At 46.7% G+C, this 19,095-nt stretch overlaps 1 protein-coding gene across 6 annotated transcripts in view; it reads left to right on the forward strand.

Moving 5' to 3' along the window:
- BICD1 (BICD cargo adaptor 1) overlaps positions 1-19,095 on the forward strand; it is a 191,832-nt gene that overhangs the window by 123,879 nt on the left and 48,858 nt on the right. For all 6 annotated transcript variants that reach the window (XM_075428747.1, XM_075428749.1, XM_075428753.1 and 3 more), the window contains exons 3-4: positions 14,941-15,093; positions 18,414-18,851. In XM_075428747.1, coding sequence (XP_075284862.1) covers positions 14,941-15,093; positions 18,414-18,851 — 591 coding nt within the window. The remainder of the gene's footprint in view (positions 1-14,940; positions 15,094-18,413; positions 18,852-19,095) is intronic.

Here is a 19,095-nt window from a genome sequence, read left to right on the forward strand (position 1 = left end):
ACTTTATGGAAACCCAAGGGTTTTGACTTAGTACCTCCCACACAGTTAAGGTCTCTGATTCGTAACGGGGATGTTCTTTTTCTAAAGCCGCTCAGCTCTCTTCCCTGTGCTTTCTGTGGCTACGCCACTCCTGCAGTGGACATCAGCCTGCTGGAAAGCAATGCCCGCTGCATTCTGGAGCACCGAAATGGGTGGCACTTTAATTTCATATACTGGACTCACATACTGGGGCAATTTGGCCACTCACAGAATCACAGAATAGTAGGGGCTGGAAGGGACCTCTGTGGGTCATCTAGTCCAACCCCCCTGCCGAAGCAGGGTCACCTACAGCAGGCTGCACAGGACTTTGTCCAGGCGGGTCTTGAATATCTCCAGAGAAGGAGACTCCACAACCTCCCTGGGCAGCCTGTTCCAGGGCTCCGTCACCCTCAGAGGGAAGAAGTTCTTCCTCATGTTCAGACGGAACTTCCTGTGCCTCAGTTTGTGCCCATTGCCCCTTGTCCTGTCGCTGGGCACCACTGAAAAGAGGTTGGCCCCATCCTCCTGACACCCACCCTTCAGATATTTATAGGCATTTCTAAGGTCCCCTCTCAGCCTTCTCTTCTCGATCATAAGGAGCCTCCATCGGTTGAGGCAGGACGAGGGCAAAGGACAGACAGACACGGCTGCAGGGTTAATTTTTTCTGCTCATGAGTTCAGCCTTTCACAAGAGGCACACTTGCACTCTGTGGCAGCTGAAGAAAAATTACGTGTGCCACAGAAAATGCCCTGTGGTCAAAGGCAGAGGCTATTAAACAAGCGCGCAGTCTCTGACAGGGGCGTGCGTTGCCAAAAGCTGTGGTCGCACCCAAAGTTCTCTTTGGGGCATTTTTCCCATTCTGCCCTTGTGTTTGGCAAGGTCCTACACTGCGCTGCGCGGAGGGCGTGGTGCGGGTGCGTAGGGTGGTGCAGATCCCACGTCCCACGTACGTATTTGTGCGTAGGCACGCGGGATCACGGAGATGCAAAGGCAATTCTCCGGTTGAGATGCTGGGTAAATTCAGCATCAGCAGAAGAACGGAAGAGCCCGAGGAGTTGTTAGCAGCCTCGGCTGGCTTCCCTATAGACGCTGGTAGTGGCATTTCAAAGATGAGATTCCTGCGAACGGTCCGCAACTGCCTAGACGTGACCTGGAATATATTGGCCAGTTAATGAAGCGGAGTTCATAAATCTCATCTTATTCCTGTTGCTTGTCTGAGTTCTGACCTAGCTGAAGCGTGGTGATGTTTTTGCTCCCTGAGGACGGCTGTCGTTTGACTAGATTGATTGTTCTGCTGCACAGTTGTGCTGTATCAAGCCATTGGGCATCCAACAGAAGAAGAACTGAGAAGCTTGCATTTAAACAGTCGTTTGCCGAAACTGCTGCTGGACGTCACTAGCAGTGACGTTGCACTCAGGTCGTGGTTGAGTACTGTAAAGACTCAGAGGAAATTTAAGAAGACTGTAATGAGCTTGAAGCCATCCTCTAACGTTTTGTTGTATTTTATATTAAAAATCAGCTAGAAAAAACAAAGGGAGCATGAGCTATCCATCAGCAGTGTCCTGCAGGGGTGTCAGAAAGCAGAGGGAGCAATTAAGACTTTGGACTGCGATCCTTCACTGCCAGGAAGCTTCTTCTCAGCATCTGGAGATTTACAGTCCAGCACTCCCTTGTCACATGTGGGTGCCCTTGCTCCTCAGGGGGGGTCGCTGCCGGGGGCTTGGGTGGGGATGGTGATGCTGCTGGCATCTCCCCCGGGCGGCTGAGCTGGGCTGGGTGGCCAGCCTGGCACCCCAGTTTTACAGAATGACAGAAGGTGAGGGGTTGGAAGGGACCTCTGGGGGTCATCTAGTCCAAGCCCCAGGTTTCACCCAGCTATCACCCACAGGCTCGAGGGCTTCAGCAAAGGCTGAGTTCAGCATTTGGAAACACTGATATGGAGATGGATAGGCTTAGGAGAACGTGTCGCCGTGAAAGATGTTTCCCCTCTACTTGTCACATGGGCGTCTTGTTCTGGATTTCCGTAACTCTGGAGAAAGGAGTCCTGCGTTTATCAGGGTCCTTGAGCACAACTTCAGCAAGGAGAAGGAAACTTTGCAGCCCAGCCCCAAGAGCTGCCGAATCCCTTTGCTCACGCGTGCTTTAACGATCACCGAGACCTCCCGGTATTTACTGTCCTCCTCATGCCACCAAGTGTTTATAGACAACTGTCAGTGCTTCAGTGAATGTTATCTTTAGGTAAATAAAGGGCTGGCTTAAATTTTTTGAGCTCATTCCCAGTTCAGTTCTTTTAAACGTATTTTATTAATATTTCAGTAACCCCTTTCAGCAGAAGGCTCCTGTTATCAGCCCAACACCCGTCATGAGCTGGGTGGAAGTCCGGTAGAAACAAATGTTGAAAGGAAAACAGCAGTGTTTTTAAAGGGGAATAGAAAAGAATAGAAGAAAATAGATTTAAGCATCATTTTAATATCCAAAGTTGAACAATCCCAGAACTCGACTAACAAGTCCCTGAGTAAATATAGCATTGGATGGCATTTTTTTTCTCTTTTGATGCATTGCAGGCGGTGCATAATATTCAGTGTTTATTCAATTTCCAAAAGCATAATTTAATTCTAAGGCTGTGCTGCCATGAGCAACACGCTTGAGTAACTCTCCCAGAGATGATGGCATTAGTGTGCTTATGGCATGTATTGCATTTGTATTTCTGCCCTGCGTGCCGAGCAACGGGAATCTTGTTTCCTCTTCCTTTTAAGGACAAGACAGAGAACTGTCAGTGTAAAAATTACCACTGTTGACTGTAATATATGTATAGATGAAGTAAATCTGTGAAATATGCAGTCCATATTAAAACAAATAAAGGAAAAGGCAGATTATAAAAGCCAAGATCAGGTTTCAAACTAATTTATATTGAACAGGGAAGAGTACTACAATGTTAGAGACGCTTTCTGACTACAGGTATTTTTACTGTCCATGTCAACACATTCAAGTAACCGTTAGTGCAGTTTACTTTGTCACATCTTCTGTGTGGGCATTTGTATTCATGAATCACTGCGTGTGCTGAAATGAATAAAAATGATGTGTAAAATTCAGTCCTAAAGGATATGGATTACAGGCAGATAAGGTACTTATCTTCGGCTGTATTTGCCACCTAAGTCACTCAGATACATTACCTAAAATAAAAATGCTAACTCTTTGAGGAAAAAAAGGCATTAGTCATCAAGCCATTTTCATCTTTTTAATATTAATCAACTCCTGTTTCTGAATTGGTGATAGCTCATGCTACAGAAGAAGGAGGGGTGGGGGGTGTTCTGCACACAAGGTCAAAGAAGCTGCAGAATGCTGCTGTGCTGCTTTTTGCAGCAGATGGGTGATGTTACATGGACTTTAATTATTGAAATCACTCCTGACTTTGAGGAAATCCTCCCTCTTAATAATGACAGAATTGGCCGTGTGATAACGTTTGCATTGTGTGGCACAGGTGTCTTTCTCTAAAGATGCCATGTCTCTGTCCTGGAGAAGAAGGAGAATTACTGAAGTCCGACTTTCTTGTGGCTCCACCTTTCTTAGCAGCCTTTTATACCCTATTGATGTTTTTCAAGGGGAACTTGCAATCGTCTGTTGTCGTTAGGAGTTGGGTGGGTGCAGGTTCACAAAGAGCTTTTAAACACCTCTGCAGCTGGCAATCTGCAAGAAGAATTTCGAGGAGGGACACTCTGTTACGAGCATGGGCTGGCAGAGCTCCTTTGATGCTGAGCTCTCACAGCTCCTCTGCAGCACGAGGGAGAACGTCCCAGCAGATGACTACTTGAAATAGATTTGTACCTGTGGATAGTTTCTTTGTATCCTCTAGCTATTTATTCGTGCTACTTTCTAAAAAGTATAAATGGTTTCTTCTTGGCTTCTTTCAAGATGTTTCTCCTCTCGCAATCCACTGTGAGGAGGTGGGTAGGAGAAGGAATATAGACCGTGAATTGGGGTCTCCTCATCTTGTTCTCGTGTCGTCTAGTTGCTGTTGTCGTCATTGCCCATCTCCCTGCGCTTCTGCTGCGTGTCATGCATGGACATCTAACGAGCTTGCTCTGTGGCAGGAGCTATCTGGATTCCTCACTTTTCACGTGCTCGTCCGTTTTTTGTAGAGGAGAGAGAGGTGGCTGAAGATGGGTGTGGTGGGTAAATGGGAGACTCCTGCAGAGAGGAACGGATGCGTTTATTTTCCTGACTTTTGCGGGTAGGAGGAGACAGGCTGTTTTCCTCTTGCAGTGTGAAAGTCAGACTGGACGTTCAAAAAAGGTTTCTGACAAAGGCAGAAGTGAAGTCAGGAAACAAGTTTCTGGGAAAGGTGATGGGATCTGTCGCTGAAATTGGTTAAGAAGAGATTAGACAGATACCAGGGATGATGTAGATGGAGTTGCTTCTGTCCTGGGAAAGACGAATGGACTAGATGCTGCCCAGGGGCCCCGTTGAGATCCATTTTTCTATGATTTTGATGATCTTTTGCTAGCTGAGGGTCAGGATTAATTGCATGTCTGATTAATTCGAACTCAAACCCCTACTAATTTAGCTGCACTGTCCCGAGGACCAGATTTATCAGCCCTGCTGCCCAGCCCTGGATCTGTGTGTCGACGCGCTCTCGGCGTCCTCGGCTCTGGCGCAGCACCGTCCTCCCACAGCAGGAGAAGGCAGAGGTGCTTGCTCACAGACATCGATATTGCAGTGTCTGGCTACTATTTACAAGACCAAAGACTGGCTTGGTGTGCAAATTGAGGAAAGCAGAGCTTGAACAGCTTTGTAACACAGTGCTGAGGGACCTGGCCCGGCACGTGCATCCCTCAACAGCACGGCTTGCTTGCTGGTGTAAGAAGTATGGGGAATGTAGGATTGACCTAGCTGCAAGCTGTAATTAAAATAGCTCCGAGTCCTAAGGAGGGAAGGCAGTTGCCATGGGGAATGGAAAGCTTACAAGGAGCCTAGCTCCCTGCCTGAGACGTGGGAGAACGGAGTTGCTGCCCAGCACGCTCAGAGAGAGATCGGTTACCACAGGGAGCTCTGAAACCATCCTGGCATCAAAAGTTTGAGTAGGACAGCAGAAAGCAATGCAAAGCAAGCAGTCGAACAGGGATGTATTTTTTCATACCAGCCAAGCACTAGGGGTCGTGCAATAGTCAAACCCACCCCTCTTATTTAGGTGCTTTGCAGCCTTTTCTCTTTCTTTTCCACCCTTGGGAATTCGCTGTGCTGCTCCCTGCATCTCAGCGTTCCCGTGCAAAGCTGGTTCCTGCTGGAGGCTGTATATATTTTACACTTTACATTGGTGGGGCTGGGTTTCCACCTCTGGTACTCGGAACAGATTACGTAGTTGTTGCAGAGCAGCAAGCATATCCAAAACAGAAATGGCATGTCTTCCTACCGGCTGCCTCCTGCTAGCACCGGTGTCTGTGCGTCCACCCTGTCAGCCGTGCTGGGGAGTATAGGTACCATTAAAACCAACTTTTTGGTTGTTTATCTGCTTTCTGGGGTGGCCTGCTGCCCCTGATCCGGCTGATGATGCGAAAGCTAGCGCTGACCCAAGGGAGGGGTGGTGGTACCGCTGAGCTTCAGCTGCCCACAGACCCACGCGCTGTTGGCACGAGATCCCTGGCGTTGGGTAGCCGGTGCCCCGTTGGGTCTAGAGGGAGATTTGGCGCTTTGCCCCTGACAGATGGCCTCTCAGACACATACCTGTAACTGGCAGATGCCTCTCCCAGCTGATCCGTTAGGCTTGAAAACCAGCTCTTGGTTTCTTCATGAGCTTGAGAAGGCCTGTGTGGATCCTCCATCAAGAAACCTGCCTTCAGGCATCGTCATGTAGAATCACTGCTGTTGGCTTCTGAAATTGTGGATAGAAAGCGACGACCTTTACAGGCAAGTTTGTAATTGGGGGGGGAATATAAATTGCCATTCAGTCCAAAATGCCCCAGACCCTACTCTCTCCTTTTTTTTTTTTTTTTTTTTGCTGAGCTAATTTGGAAAAAGCGATTTGGGTTTGGTGTCTTTATAACAATACCCAGCCTGGCGTGGGGTAGTTGGTGATGTGGAGTGGGCAACAGCCCCACTCCAGAGAGTGCAGTCTCGAGTATTTGTTGCTCAGGCACTGTTCAAGGCAGTGGAAATAATGAGGATGTGGCAAAATACAAGGTAGTGCCCTGTCCACCCCTGGCTGCACACTCCCGCCCCGTGCTCCTCACCCCAGCTGGAGCACGGGGGTCCTGGGGGAGCCCATCCTGCTCCCGCAGCAACGGGGTTGGGTGGATGGCAGCAGCAACACAGCGTGGAGGAAGCTGGTGAAGGGTCTGGAGAGCAAGTCCTTTGAGGAGCGGCTGAGGGCACTGGCTGTGGCTGGCCCTGGGGTGGACGTGGTTTTGTCCATCGGCACCTGGAGGAGTCTGAAGACCAGTATAGGACTGAACGGACTGTGGGAAGACTCTTTGTGGAAGGTGCTGCATTTGCAAGACGTTGTTATCGGCCTGCTCCAAGGTACGGATGTCTCATCGTCTTTCTTTTACCCAGTCAATGTGGTATTTAGCAATAAATCCTCCCGCTTCTTAGCAGTGTTTAGTGCCACTAGAGCTGCAGGAGACAGATGAGTGGCAGAGTTTGAAGTGAAAGGAAAATGACCTCCAGCAGAGGGCTACGAGGATGGTGAGGGGACTGGAACATCTCCCCTACGAGGAGAGGTTGAGGGAACTGGGCTTGTTCAGCCTGAAGAAGAGAAGGCTGAGAGGGGACCTTAGAAATGCTTACAAATATCTGAAGGGTGGGTGTCAGGAGGATGGGGCCAGACTCTTTTCAGTGGTGCCCAGCGACAGGACAAGGGGCAATGGGCACAAACTGAGGCAGAGGAAGTTCCAGCTGAACATGAGGAAGAACTTCTTCCCTCTGAGGGTGACGGAGCCCTGGCCCAGGCTGCCCAGGGAGGTTGTGGAGTCTCCTTCTCTGGAGATATTCAAGACCTGCCTGGACAAGGTCCTGTGCAGCCTGCTCTGGGTGACCCTGCTTCGGCAGGGGGTTGGGCTGGATGACCCACAGAGGTCCCTTCCAACCCCTACTATTCTGTGATTCTGTGACCTCCACAATGTCCTCCTCATGGCAAAACCTTTTCCAGCCAACTGATGTTTTGCTACTCGCAATGATCGTATGTTAATGCATGGTTTCATTCCGCAGATGTGCGGAAGGACCACATTGACTGAAACGTGCTAGAACCCTGGAGTCTCAATTTCCTCTCACGCTGTTTTAATGCAGCTTAGTTCAGTGAAATTTCTCTCTCCTTGAAGGAATTAGTTAGGAATATTGCAGCAGTGTTTGTTACAGGGTTCTAATATTAATTATAATTAATAGTTAATGCATTAATGTGTAATTATTATATAATTTATGCATTAATATGAACGCACTAATTGCTATTAATGCAGTCAAATCAAACTATTCTTTTTCATCTATTCACCAGATAAAAGATTAGAGATTTGTAATTATATCAGTTTATAAAGAAGTACTTACAGTATTATGTGACTATGATACTCAGCAGGAAAATTGAATACCTAAATAACCAGAACATTCCTGAGTTCTATCTTTTTATGTATACTTATATGTGAAAGTCAATAAAACAGATATTTTATAGGGAATTATACGTAGTGGGATTTAGAACATTAAATGTTATGCATTTCAAACCATCATAACTACGTGAATGGGTCATGTAATTACCCTTGACAGAAATTCACCTTCTTTAGATTTAGCTATGCAATTAAACATGTTGAGAATTTAAGATTATTAGATTATTAGGAGTATTGAAAATGCTTTATTTAAGAGACGTTGCCTGTGCAGGAATTTGAAACGTACATTATCTTGATGTGGCTTCTGTTCAATATGCTATAGCTCAGAAATAGATGGCTTTTTTCATCCTTGTCTTTGATAGTGCTGTCATTTTGTGAATAAATCCATGGAAGGGAAAGATTATATGTACTTAACGTTATTATTCTACAGACGTATTTTCAAAAATATCTTGTGCACAGTAGCATGTCTGCATTTTTTTTTCTGGTTTTGAGCAAATGAATGGTATATCGAAAGCTAAGGAGGTTGCTTTTGTGTCAGAATTGTACATAATTTCAAAAGTTAGTGGTTTCTGCTTTTGGACAATAGGAACCGTTTTCATGCTCTAAAAATAGGACGCCAACACAGCTGGTTAGATCTGACATGATATCGTCAACGCCAGTAGCGCCACCTGAATGAAACTTTTTGAAGGATGAGATCAGATAAATTGAGGTTAAAAAGGAAGGTACAGACTTTTAACAAAGAGGAAGATGAATCTTTGAAATAGTTTATTTTGGGATATAGAGAAAGGGAAGCAAGAATGGTCCTGCAAAAGAGGTGCTTCGTCCCTGCTTAGCTAGGGTGTCTACATCCGTGAATCATCGGGAGGATCAGGCTGCAAATTCTGCAAAAGGGTCAGACCAGGTCACGTCAGGTCATCCACAAAATCCCACCGTGGTTTTAAATATATCTGGAAACATGGAAAATTCCATTCTTGCAGTTCAAGGTGAGAATTCTTGTATATGAGAGAGGGAAGCTTTAAGGCTAGTCTAGAGGACCTTCTTTGGGGACTTAAAACGGTTGATGGTAAAGAAAAGAAAATGGTCATTGCTCTTCTATTCCCTCTTTCATCCTCTCTTCTCTCAACTTCCCTTATCCCTTCAGAATGAAAAATCAGGACCTGCTGGGGCAAACTGGGTATCTCTGTAGACCAGCCGGTGCTCCCTGGCGTGGCACATCTCTTGCTGGGTCTTTGCCTTGTCCTGTCTTCCTCTCTGGATTTTTCTATCAATAGAGAGGAGCGGGGGTGGCTTTCTGGTGGTGTCCTGGCATCCTGCTATGTCATGCTGGTGAGGAGAATTTTCTGTACGATGCAGAATTAGATTTTTCATTGTTTACAGGAAACAAAAAATGTGCCCGTAATTCACATTAGAGGCTTCTAAATAGGAGATATAATTGGGCTTTGAAGTTTCTAAACTTGAAGTTTCTGTATATTCTAAAAGTAATGAATCAAAGATACTGCAGGGTTTCATTATTTTTTCCTCATTAATTTCTCATGAGTTTGGTTATATGTGCATGTTGCTAAGTAGATATAAAGAACATGTTTAAGAAGAAGCCAAAATAATTTTTAAGTGGTGTTAATTTTACGATGGAATGATCCTGAAGGAAGCCCCAAACCTGGTTTTAGCCAAAATTGTGCTTCCCCATGCGAAATTAGCATGTTTGTAATTAAATCTGAACCCCAATTAAATTTATATTTTCTGTGGCATACCGAGTATTGTTCTTCATAAAAAGTACACCTTTTCTTTCCCTCTGCAGACTAAAGTAAACATGGCATACAAATTTACAGTAAGACTTGCATGAGATCGTGGATATTGCCCTGAGCATAAACTCGCTATGACAGGCAGTTTGCTGCTAGCGCAATAAAACTGTCGTCAGATCGAATGGCGTTTTGTACCGCGTCAGCTATAATACAGTGCTATTAAATTGGAAGTATATAAATTTTCCATTGTTCTTTTGCTCGTGAGTTATGAAAATTAGAAAGTTACGCACAGCATCATGCTATGGCTTGCATTTTCCAGCAGGTGAGTAGTGATTTAGTCAGGGTAGTTTGGGGCATATAATTAATTTCTGATTATAAGGCTGTTTTGCAGTGTATGTTGTACTGCAGCGAAGGACCTGAAATCTTTTCATGAAAATTTGTAGGAAAAAAATGAGAAAGCCCAAACGCTAGTTCCCCAATTTTGTCTGGGACAAGAACCCTTAGACAAAAACCAGAAATAAAAGAAGTCCTTTCTGTACTCCAAGATAGCGGAGGACCAAAAATAGTTGATGAAACTGCATTTGCTTTTAAAAGAAGGCTTCAAAACAACAGCAGTTTCCAAGAAGTTCAGTCTGTGGGTCCACAGTTCAAGAAATCAGGAGCCACCAGAGCTCACCTCTCATCTTGGAAAAGAGAATCCCCAGCTTCAGGCCACTGTCCCTTGCCCAGTTTGCTTTCCTTATGTATATTGAGAGGACACAAGGCTATTATAACAAGCAGCTTCCATGGGCAACACTGGGGGTGTTCTGACAAAGTAGTGACCCTGGGGGAAGAATATATTTTTTTGAAGTCCTTTCTTGTTGTTTTCAAAATGAAACCTTTTCCATTCTCTCATTTAAAGGACCTTCTCACTTGCAATGATTTGATATTGCACGATGTATTACAATGTGTCTACACACACAGTTAATACAAAGTGCTCTGTATGTAGCATATGGAATACAGTGTTTAAAACGTCTACACTGAATCAAAAATGAACAATATATTCGTATGTTTTACATTTAGTTTTGGTAAGAAGTAGAAAAGTTTATTGTTTAAGATTTATATTCCACTGATGCTTAGAGACCTGTCAGGATTGAAGCGATGGTTGTACTACACAGAAATGGTCCTTGCCACTGTAGAACCTAGAAAGGTCTTTCACTTTTCATGTATGAAAAGTCTGAATATGTATCAAAGTCCTAGTGGGTAGGTGACCTAACAGACTTTATCTCAACTGAGCCTTCTGTTTTGGTTTTCTCGTGGTCTGCTCTGTTACATGTAGGTTCATTAGCCATGCATTGAGCTATATGACTGACATCTGCCACAATTAGTGCTCACGTATAATGAGATGCACTGCTGACGAGGACTCTGTTGTTTTCTGTAGTTTCACAGAAAGGCCTTTCCCCGCTTCTTTTGGCACCCATCCATTAAAACCGTTGCACTGTGTTAAGCTGGTGGCTGGGACTGAAAATAATTGACAGCCATCAAAGCACTGCGTATGTATCGTTAGCTCCACCTCTTGGATTAATTTGATTTTTACAGACACGGTAGTTTATGGGGGAATCCTCTCTGGAAATGTAAAAAGTCCTAAGGCAGTGCCCCAGTAAAAGCATCCGGCTCAGCTGCTCTGTCCTGCGAGTTTGATGTGCAGTGCTCGATTACCAGTGAAGTTTAATGATGAATTATTTCACTGATAATTTGGGTTACATTGTCCTCTAGTGGCTCATAGAGATAACTGCCCTGCTGACAGACTCCTTGTGCTTTGTGTTTTTAAATCTCTCGTGCTGCTTTCATACAAGTCCAGGTCACCTTGGAAGAGGACTGAGGCAGTGGCCAAATGAAGAGTTTGCATCTTACTTCTACTGTATCTGTACAGCAAGATCTGTCCACTATAGCTGCATATTGTCTGCTTCAGAAATACGTACTTGAAGTAGTTTAAAATAACGATAGAGAGTTGTGAGAAGATACTGTATTTAATCAGAGCATTTGAAGGAAACAAATATATCCTGCTTACTGATGGTAACAAAGAATAAAGTCAGCATGGATTTTTTTTTTTTTAATAGGTTGAAGACTAGTTCACTTCCACAAAACGCGTAGAGATCTCATGTGAAGGAAGACAGAAGGGCCCTCCAGCGTGTCCTGTGGCACTCGCTCGTAAGCCTCGATAACGCCAGGCTTGTGCCCCGTGGCGTGGCAGCACCGCCTTTCGTAGGAAGCGGGGAAAGCACCGGAGTGCTTGGCAGCTGGGTGTTTGCCAGCATCATGCAGATGTTCACAAATGGGACGGGGGGTCTGGGAGCGGGGAGAATAATCACAGAATGACAGAATGGTGGGGGTTGGAAGGGACCTCTGTGGGTCATCTGGTCCAACCCCCCTACCGAAGCAGGGTCACCCAGAGCAGGCTACACAGCACCGCGTCCAGGTGGGTCTTGATATCTCAAGAGAAGGAGACTCCACAACCTCCCTGGGCAGCCTGTGCCAGGGCTCCGTCACCCTCAGAGGGAAGAAGTTCTTCCTCATGTTCAGCTGGAACTTCCTCTGCTTCAGTTTGTGCCCATTGCCCCTTGTCCTGTCACTGGGCGCCACTGAAAAGAGCTTGGCCCCATCCTCCTGACACCCACCCTGCAGATATTTATGGGCATTTCTAAGGTCCCCTCTCAGCCTTCTCTTCTCCAGGCTGAGCAAGCCCAGTTCCCTCAGCCTCTCCTCGTAGGGGAGATGCTCCAGTGCCCTCCTCATCCTTGTAGCCCTCCGCTGGACTCTCTCCAGTAGCTCCTCATCTTTCTTGAACTGGGGAGCCCAGAACTGGACACAGCACTGCAGATGGGGCCTCACTAGGGCAGTGTAGAGGGGAAGGAGAACCTCCCTCGCCCTGCTGGCCACACTCCTCTTGATGCACCCCAGGATCCCATTGGCCTTCTTGGCAACCAGGATGCCAGGGTGTCTGCTGTCACAAACCGCCCATTTGACATCACGCTGAAAGGCAATGCCATGTTCTCTAAGGTGCTGAGCTTGTTTGGCCCCCGTGGTGGAGGCCTTGGCCCTCGCGACGGGGGGCACAGTGAACCTGCGCTGCGCAGACTCTTCCTTCCTTCGCCGAATGCCGTCAGTAATGGCGAAGAGAGGTTGCTCTGCAGAGGGAGTTCCTCTGTGGGTGAGAGGAGGAGGAGCGCTGTAAACGGTGCTGTTCCCACCTCCAGGGTTATGGAGGCGAAGCAGCAGTTCCAAGTGGGGAAGGAATGTGGTTTCTGTCGCCTTGAAGAGGGCGAGGTTTTTTCGAAGCGGTGTGCCTTGTAAGATGTCAGGATTCAGTAAAAACTCTTTGCTCGGCTCCTCCGTCTCTAGCCACATTTTTCTTCCTCCGTTTTTGGAGAGGCCTTCCCTTCAACCATCAGCATGACTGTGTGCGCTGGGTGGCTGTCAGCCACCGGCTACTCATTCCCTGCGCTATTCAAGAAAGATGAGGAGCTACTGGAGAGAGTCCAGCGGAGGGCTACGAGGATGAGGAGGGGACTGGAGCATCTCTCCTACGAGGAGAGGCTGAGGGAACTGGGCTTGTTCAGCCTGGAGAAGAGAAGGCTGAGAGGGGACCTTAGAAATGCCTATAAATATCTGCAGGGTGGGGGTCAGGAGGATGGGGCCAGACTCTTTTCAGTGGTGCCCAGCAACAGGACAAGGGGCAACGGGCACAAACTGAAGCAGAGGGAGCTCCAGCTGAACATGAGGAAGAACTTCTTCCCTCTGAGGGTGATGGAGCCCTGGCCCAGGCTGCCCAGGGAGGCTGTGGAGTCTCCTCCTCTGGAGATATTCCAGACCCGCCTGGACGCGGTGCTGTGCAGCCTGCTCTGGGTGACCCTGCTTCGTCAGGGGGTTGGGCTGGGTGACCCACAGAGGTCCCTTCCAACCCTGACCATTCTGTCATTCTGTGAAATGCCAGCAGAGTTGCGGAGCAGCTGAACGGACGCAGCGGAGTTGGCGTTTGGCGTTGTCCCCGTACTGCCTCAGACTCGCCCGTGTGCCCACCCCGAGCAAGGGTCGGTAACCGCCACGACTGAGGACGCGCTGGCAGAGACAATACGTGTAAAGGCAGCCGTGGGGCGTAAAATGCCTTCAGCTCGTGAAATCACCTGCGGTGCCGTTCTTACAGTTCACTCGGAGGTTTATCAGGCAGCGATGGATGCGGGAATATTTGCAGAGAGTTACTTTCATCTGGTGCTCTGTGACCCTTCTGCCGCTGAGGCCCTTTCAAACCAAAGGCGTGACTTCGGTTAAGGAATCACATAGGGTCTTTATTTATTCTTAATTAGCTGCCAGGAGGGGGAAGGTGGTGGGATTTATTCTTCTTTAACAGAAAGGCTTCATTTTATAAAGTGCTTTTGTAACTCTTGCGTCAACAGGTTTTTTGTCATGCTTTGCGAGGTTGTTTTCCAGGGGTTTATAATTATTTATTTAACCTAGGTGCTAAGCCAAGTTCTGTTTATCCTCAGTTCAGAACGTGGGGTTTTATCCTTTATGTACTAGAGAGCGAGTTGTACAGATTTACCCCAGGCACCAGTACAGGCTTGGGGCGGACCTGCTGGAGAGCAGCTCTGCAGAGGGGGACCTGGGAGTGCTGGGGGACGACAGGGTGACCATGAGCCAGCAGCGTGCCCTGGCTGCCAAGAAGGCCAATGGGATCCTGGGATGCATTAGGAGGAGTGTGGGCAGCAGGGCGAGGGAGGTTCTCCTTCCCCTCTACACTGCCCTGGTGAGGCCCCATCTGCAGTGCTGTGTCCAGTTCTGGGCTCCCCAGTTCAAGAAAGATGAGGAGCTACTGGAGAGAGTCCAGCAGAGGGCTACGAGGATGATGAGGGGGCTGGAGCATCTCTCCTAGGAGGAAAGGCTGAGGGAGCTGGGCTTGTTCAGCCTGAAGAAGAGAAGGCTGAGAGGGGACCTTAGAAATGCTTCTAAATATCTGCAGGGTGGGTGTCAGGAGGACTGGGCCAGACTCTTTCCAGTGCTGCCCAGTGACAGGACAAGGGGCAATGGGCACAAAGTGAAGCAGAGGAAGTTCCAGCTGAACAGGAGGAAGAACTTCTTCCCTCTGAGGGTGATGGAGCCCTGGCCCAGGCTACCCAGGGAGGCTGTGGAGTCTCCTTCTCTGGAGATATTCAAGACCCCCCTGGACAAGATCCTGTGCAGCCTGCTCTGGGTGACCCTGCTTCGGCAGGGGGGTTGGACTAGATGACCCACAGAGGTCCCTTCCAACCCCTACTATTCTGTGATTCTGTGATTCTGTGATGAGATGGTAAAGCTGTGCCGGGTTTTCCGTTTCAGTAAGCATCTAACCTTGAGGCTGTTTTAATCGAGCTTCCTTATTAGATGTTCTCATTTCTGTGTTGCCAGCGTGCATCTGAAATTACCGCCTGGGCTCAGGCGAAAAGGTGATGGTGTTTTGATTTGCGCTGTTAAATCATTTCTAGCTGAGGATTAATTTCTCGTTTGGGCTTTGCGAAAGGCAGTGCTCGTCATCAAAGTGGCTGTGCGGGAATGGTAACGCACTTGCATTTTCTCTCATCAGAACAACGAAATGGTAGAGCTCCAGAGGATACGGATGAAAGATGAAATCCGAGAGTACAAATTTCGAGAGGCGAGACTGCTACAGGACTACACCGAGCTGGAGGAAGAAAACATCACGTTACAGAAACTGGTGTCCACGCTGAAACAGAATCAAGTAAGAATCGAAAGATTCCAGGCACTGTGCTGAGAAGTGACACCATCTTCTCCAGTTGCCATGATGAGATCCCGCAGAGCGTTTTGATAAAATTTTCTTTGTGTGTTTTTTTCAGTTGGGTTTTTGTTTAATGTTTATTCTGAAACAGCATTACTGGCCATTTTTGATGCGTGGAGAGGCCTTTGCCTGAGTTTCAGGAAAATCCTGGTGGAATATTTTGTTGCAGAACTTTATGATAGCAGAGGAATTATGAAAATAGATAGAATTGCATCTTTAGCTTCCTGCTTTTCCTCTCCTCTCTCCCTGCACGCTGAACTCGGTGCCCAGCAGCAGAGCTCAGCCCCCCATATCCCCTTGGTTTGTTTCCCACACGTTCTTTCCTCTTCTGAAGTGGAGAAAAGAGGAAATAATGTTCTCCCCGTTCCCCTTTGCTTTCCTGCTCGTCGGGTTTTCCTCTCCCAGCTGTGCTCTCTGCTTAGCCACGCTAACCTGCACGTTTAGCAATCTTCAAAAAATAGCTGAAGGGACGGCAAGTGGTTCCTAGTTTGTCTTTGACGTTTTCCCCGTTACAACAAGTTGGAGGTGGTGGCAGAGCAGCACGCGAATGCTCGCGGCAGTGCAGAATGCACCCCGAGGAACCCCCACAGACGGCCCCCCCCCCTGCAGCCAGAGGTGAGCAGTGGTGGGGGCTGTTCTCTCCCCCTGACGAAAGCACAGCTTCCCTGGCTGCTGGGGATATATGCCGCAGGGGAAGCCATCGAGAGCACCGTTGTCCTTTAAACCGACCAAGAGAGGTTTGCTCTCACACCAGAGAAGTTCATGTGCCGTGCTGTCCAGAGCAGTGCAACACGGCACCCGGTCACGCCGTGTCCTTGACTGCCAGCAGACGGTAACAGCACCGCGCCGCGGCCCCTGCGTTGTGTCCTAACGCGCTGCCGGGTTCCGTTACGGCTTTTAGCGAACAGCGAAGGCTGTCGCAGCTTCTGGTGGCAGCCTGGTAGCTCTAGCACAGATGCGGCTGAAACGTTTAAAACAAAGGAGCCCTCCCGCAGGGAATATGCAGGTAATAGAAACGGGGACATCGTTTCCTTATTTATGAAGGCACCCAGACTTCCATGCTTCTGAAACTGAATTTACAGCAGATTATCTTTGTGTCAGAATTATTTACCAAGCCAGCAAAGTCCCCCTTTGAGGCACAGATTTTTTTTCCTCACCCGCCTCATAGGAGGCATTTTCACACTATCGGGAAATTAAAGACCCCTTTATGGACAGTCCTAGTTTCCCCCAGAAGAAAATCTCTTTGCAAGTGTTTATATTTGTCAGAATATTTCATTCTTAATGAAACCGAATGCCAGCAGTCTGTGGGGAGAAAAACCGTTGCCACCTCTTGAATGGCTTTAAAGATCAGTCGTTCTGCATCCCATATCGATGTGCCTGTGATTCCTAAAATAGCTTGGATCTACAAGATAAAATTTCAAGAGCATTCTATACTTTAACACTTCGATTTACAAAACCATATGTTACAAGTCTTAGTGCGAAGCTGTCATTATCTGGCTTGGGGTTTTTTGTGGCTTTTGTAAGCAAGAATCCTTGAGATGGGAACCATGTAGATAATGTAGACATCTGGCTTTCTTATGGATTTAGAATTTTAAAAGGTTTCTTCTTCCATGTCCTGAAGTTATAAACATAGCTACTTGATGGGATTTAATAATTTTTCAGGTGGACCTCACCAGTCAGAAAGGTTATCAAGTTCCTAAATGTAGGTTTCAAAATATTGTGGATTTTCCTTTCTATTTTAACATTTCCTCATACGACTTTGGAACTTTCTTTGCTGTTTGAAATTTTCCAGTCTCTAGGTTTGAAGATTAGTGCTTTGGTTTTTAAGTTTGCCTTTCCAAAGGCTTCTGAGTATGAGACTTTTGACAAGTTGGTAAATATTCTAGTCCAATAGGAATGGCTGATATTTCAGTTTTCACCAGAAACTTATTACAGTTTGCTCAAATATATGTCGAGTAAAGGTATTCTAGACGATGCCTTAGAATTGCAGATAATAATGCATATAATAATGCAGATAATAATGCATTTGAATGAGAAAAGCCTCAGCTGAAAAAAGCTTTCTCATGGAAGCATGAAAATTCAGTATTTCTTTTCCTCTTTCACCGAACTATTAAATTATGTCAGCACTGGGAATTTTTTTGCATTTAGAAGTGAAAAGGTGGATGAGTAACATGATTAGAATTAAATTAGGAATCAAAGCATGCTGATTTTTACCAGGAGGGATGGTCAAGCATGGACAAGGACCTTGACAAACAAAGCTCTTCCTTTTCATTGCTGTGGGGTTTTCCAACAGTGAAAAGGACGATGAGGAGAGCCAGCGAGGCAACGCATTCTGCACCATCTAGATATTGCTGAACATCTGGTTTTGAGCTAGATTGCGTTTACCTAGGCTTTGCTTCTTGTTAGGTACAATAGAAAAGGTGGAATAAACGCGGGAGCTGCCTCTGAAAGAAGAGGGAAGCAGCTGGTTTTTCCCTCAGCCCACGCTGCCGATAAATACCTTGATAAAATACTCTGGGGAAGGCACTGCTGGCAGCGCTGTCGGAGCAGCAGCCTGCCCAGCGCTCCAGAGTGGCAGCCCCAACGCACAGCTCGAGGGTTGCGCGGCTGGGGAAGCGGTTGGCAATGTTTGTCTGGTAGGTCAAAAATCTCTAGCGATTTGAGTTTAAACCGATTGTCTGAATCAGTTTAATTTTTGAAATCAAATGATTCTTGAATAATGGAAGGGGTTGTATGACACAGAGAAGAGTTGAGGCTCTTCCACAGGTTTTGTGCTTGAATGCTACTAAGACACGAGATACTTTAGTGTCTGTGCCAGAGTGACTTTATGTCTGGTAAGAATTATACAAGAAGTCATCTTCAGAATACTTGCAATTAATAAATTAGATTATATTAATCTGAGATCTATTCATTCCCTGATGTGCCAACGTCACTTATGGCAATTCATAATAAATGTATGGTGACCAGGATACCTGCTGCTAAACAGCGTTCTTTCCGTGAAATACACTGTTTGTTGTCATAAGTTACCCAGAAAAAGGTGTTACATTTCTGGATTCTCACATGCCAAAAATGTGAGCTGTGGACTATTTAACAGAGCGAGCTCCACTTGCATTTTCTGCGCAGCCAGTTCTTTGCAGCTGCAGCGATGTCTGGTATTTCAAACTGTCTTTTCTGTAACACCTATTTCAACAAGGCTGAGAAATGGCAGGTTTTCATGACTCAAGTTTTAGTATTATGAATGTTCTTTGTCTTGTCTAATTCAGGTTGAATACGAAGGCTTAAAGCATGAGATTAAACGGTTTGAGGAGGAGACAGTGTTGCTCAATAGTCAGCTGGAAGATGCCATCCGGCTGAAGGAGATTGCTGAGCATCAGCTGGAGGAAGCTCTGGAAACTTTGAAAAATGAAAGGGAGCAAAAGAACAATCTGAGGAAGGAACTCTCCCAGTATATCAACCTCAATGATAGTATGTATAATAACCATATTAATATATCAGTAGATGGATTGAAGTTTGCAGAGGACGGGGGTGAGCCCAACAATGACGACAAAATGAACGGACACATCCACGGGCCTCTCGTGAAACTCAACGGTGACTACCGAACTCCCACGAGCAGGAAGGGAGAATCTCTGCACCCTGTCTCTGACCTCTTCAGTGAGCTCAACATATCAGAAATACAGAAACTGAAGCAGCAACTCATGCAGGTAAGAGCTGAATTTAATGTTCTGAAGTGTTGAGACACACACCCCATGGACCCTAGTGCCAGCTTCTGCAGTGATTTCCCTCAGTGAAGTTCTTGACTCTGTTCTCAGACTTCTGCTTTGGTGTTTCCTCATATCCAGGTTTTGCTAGAAATATCCCTAGTAAGCAGAGTATCTGTCTGCAAAGAGTCAGTGTGATCTGAGCAAATGTTTAGTGCAAAGAGGAGAAAGGGACCTAGCTGCTGCG

Source organism: Opisthocomus hoazin, chromosome 8 (assembly GCF_030867145.1).
Source record: "Opisthocomus hoazin isolate bOpiHoa1 chromosome 8, bOpiHoa1.hap1, whole genome shotgun sequence".
Taxonomy (NCBI): Eukaryota; Metazoa; Chordata; class Aves; order Opisthocomiformes; family Opisthocomidae; genus Opisthocomus; species Opisthocomus hoazin.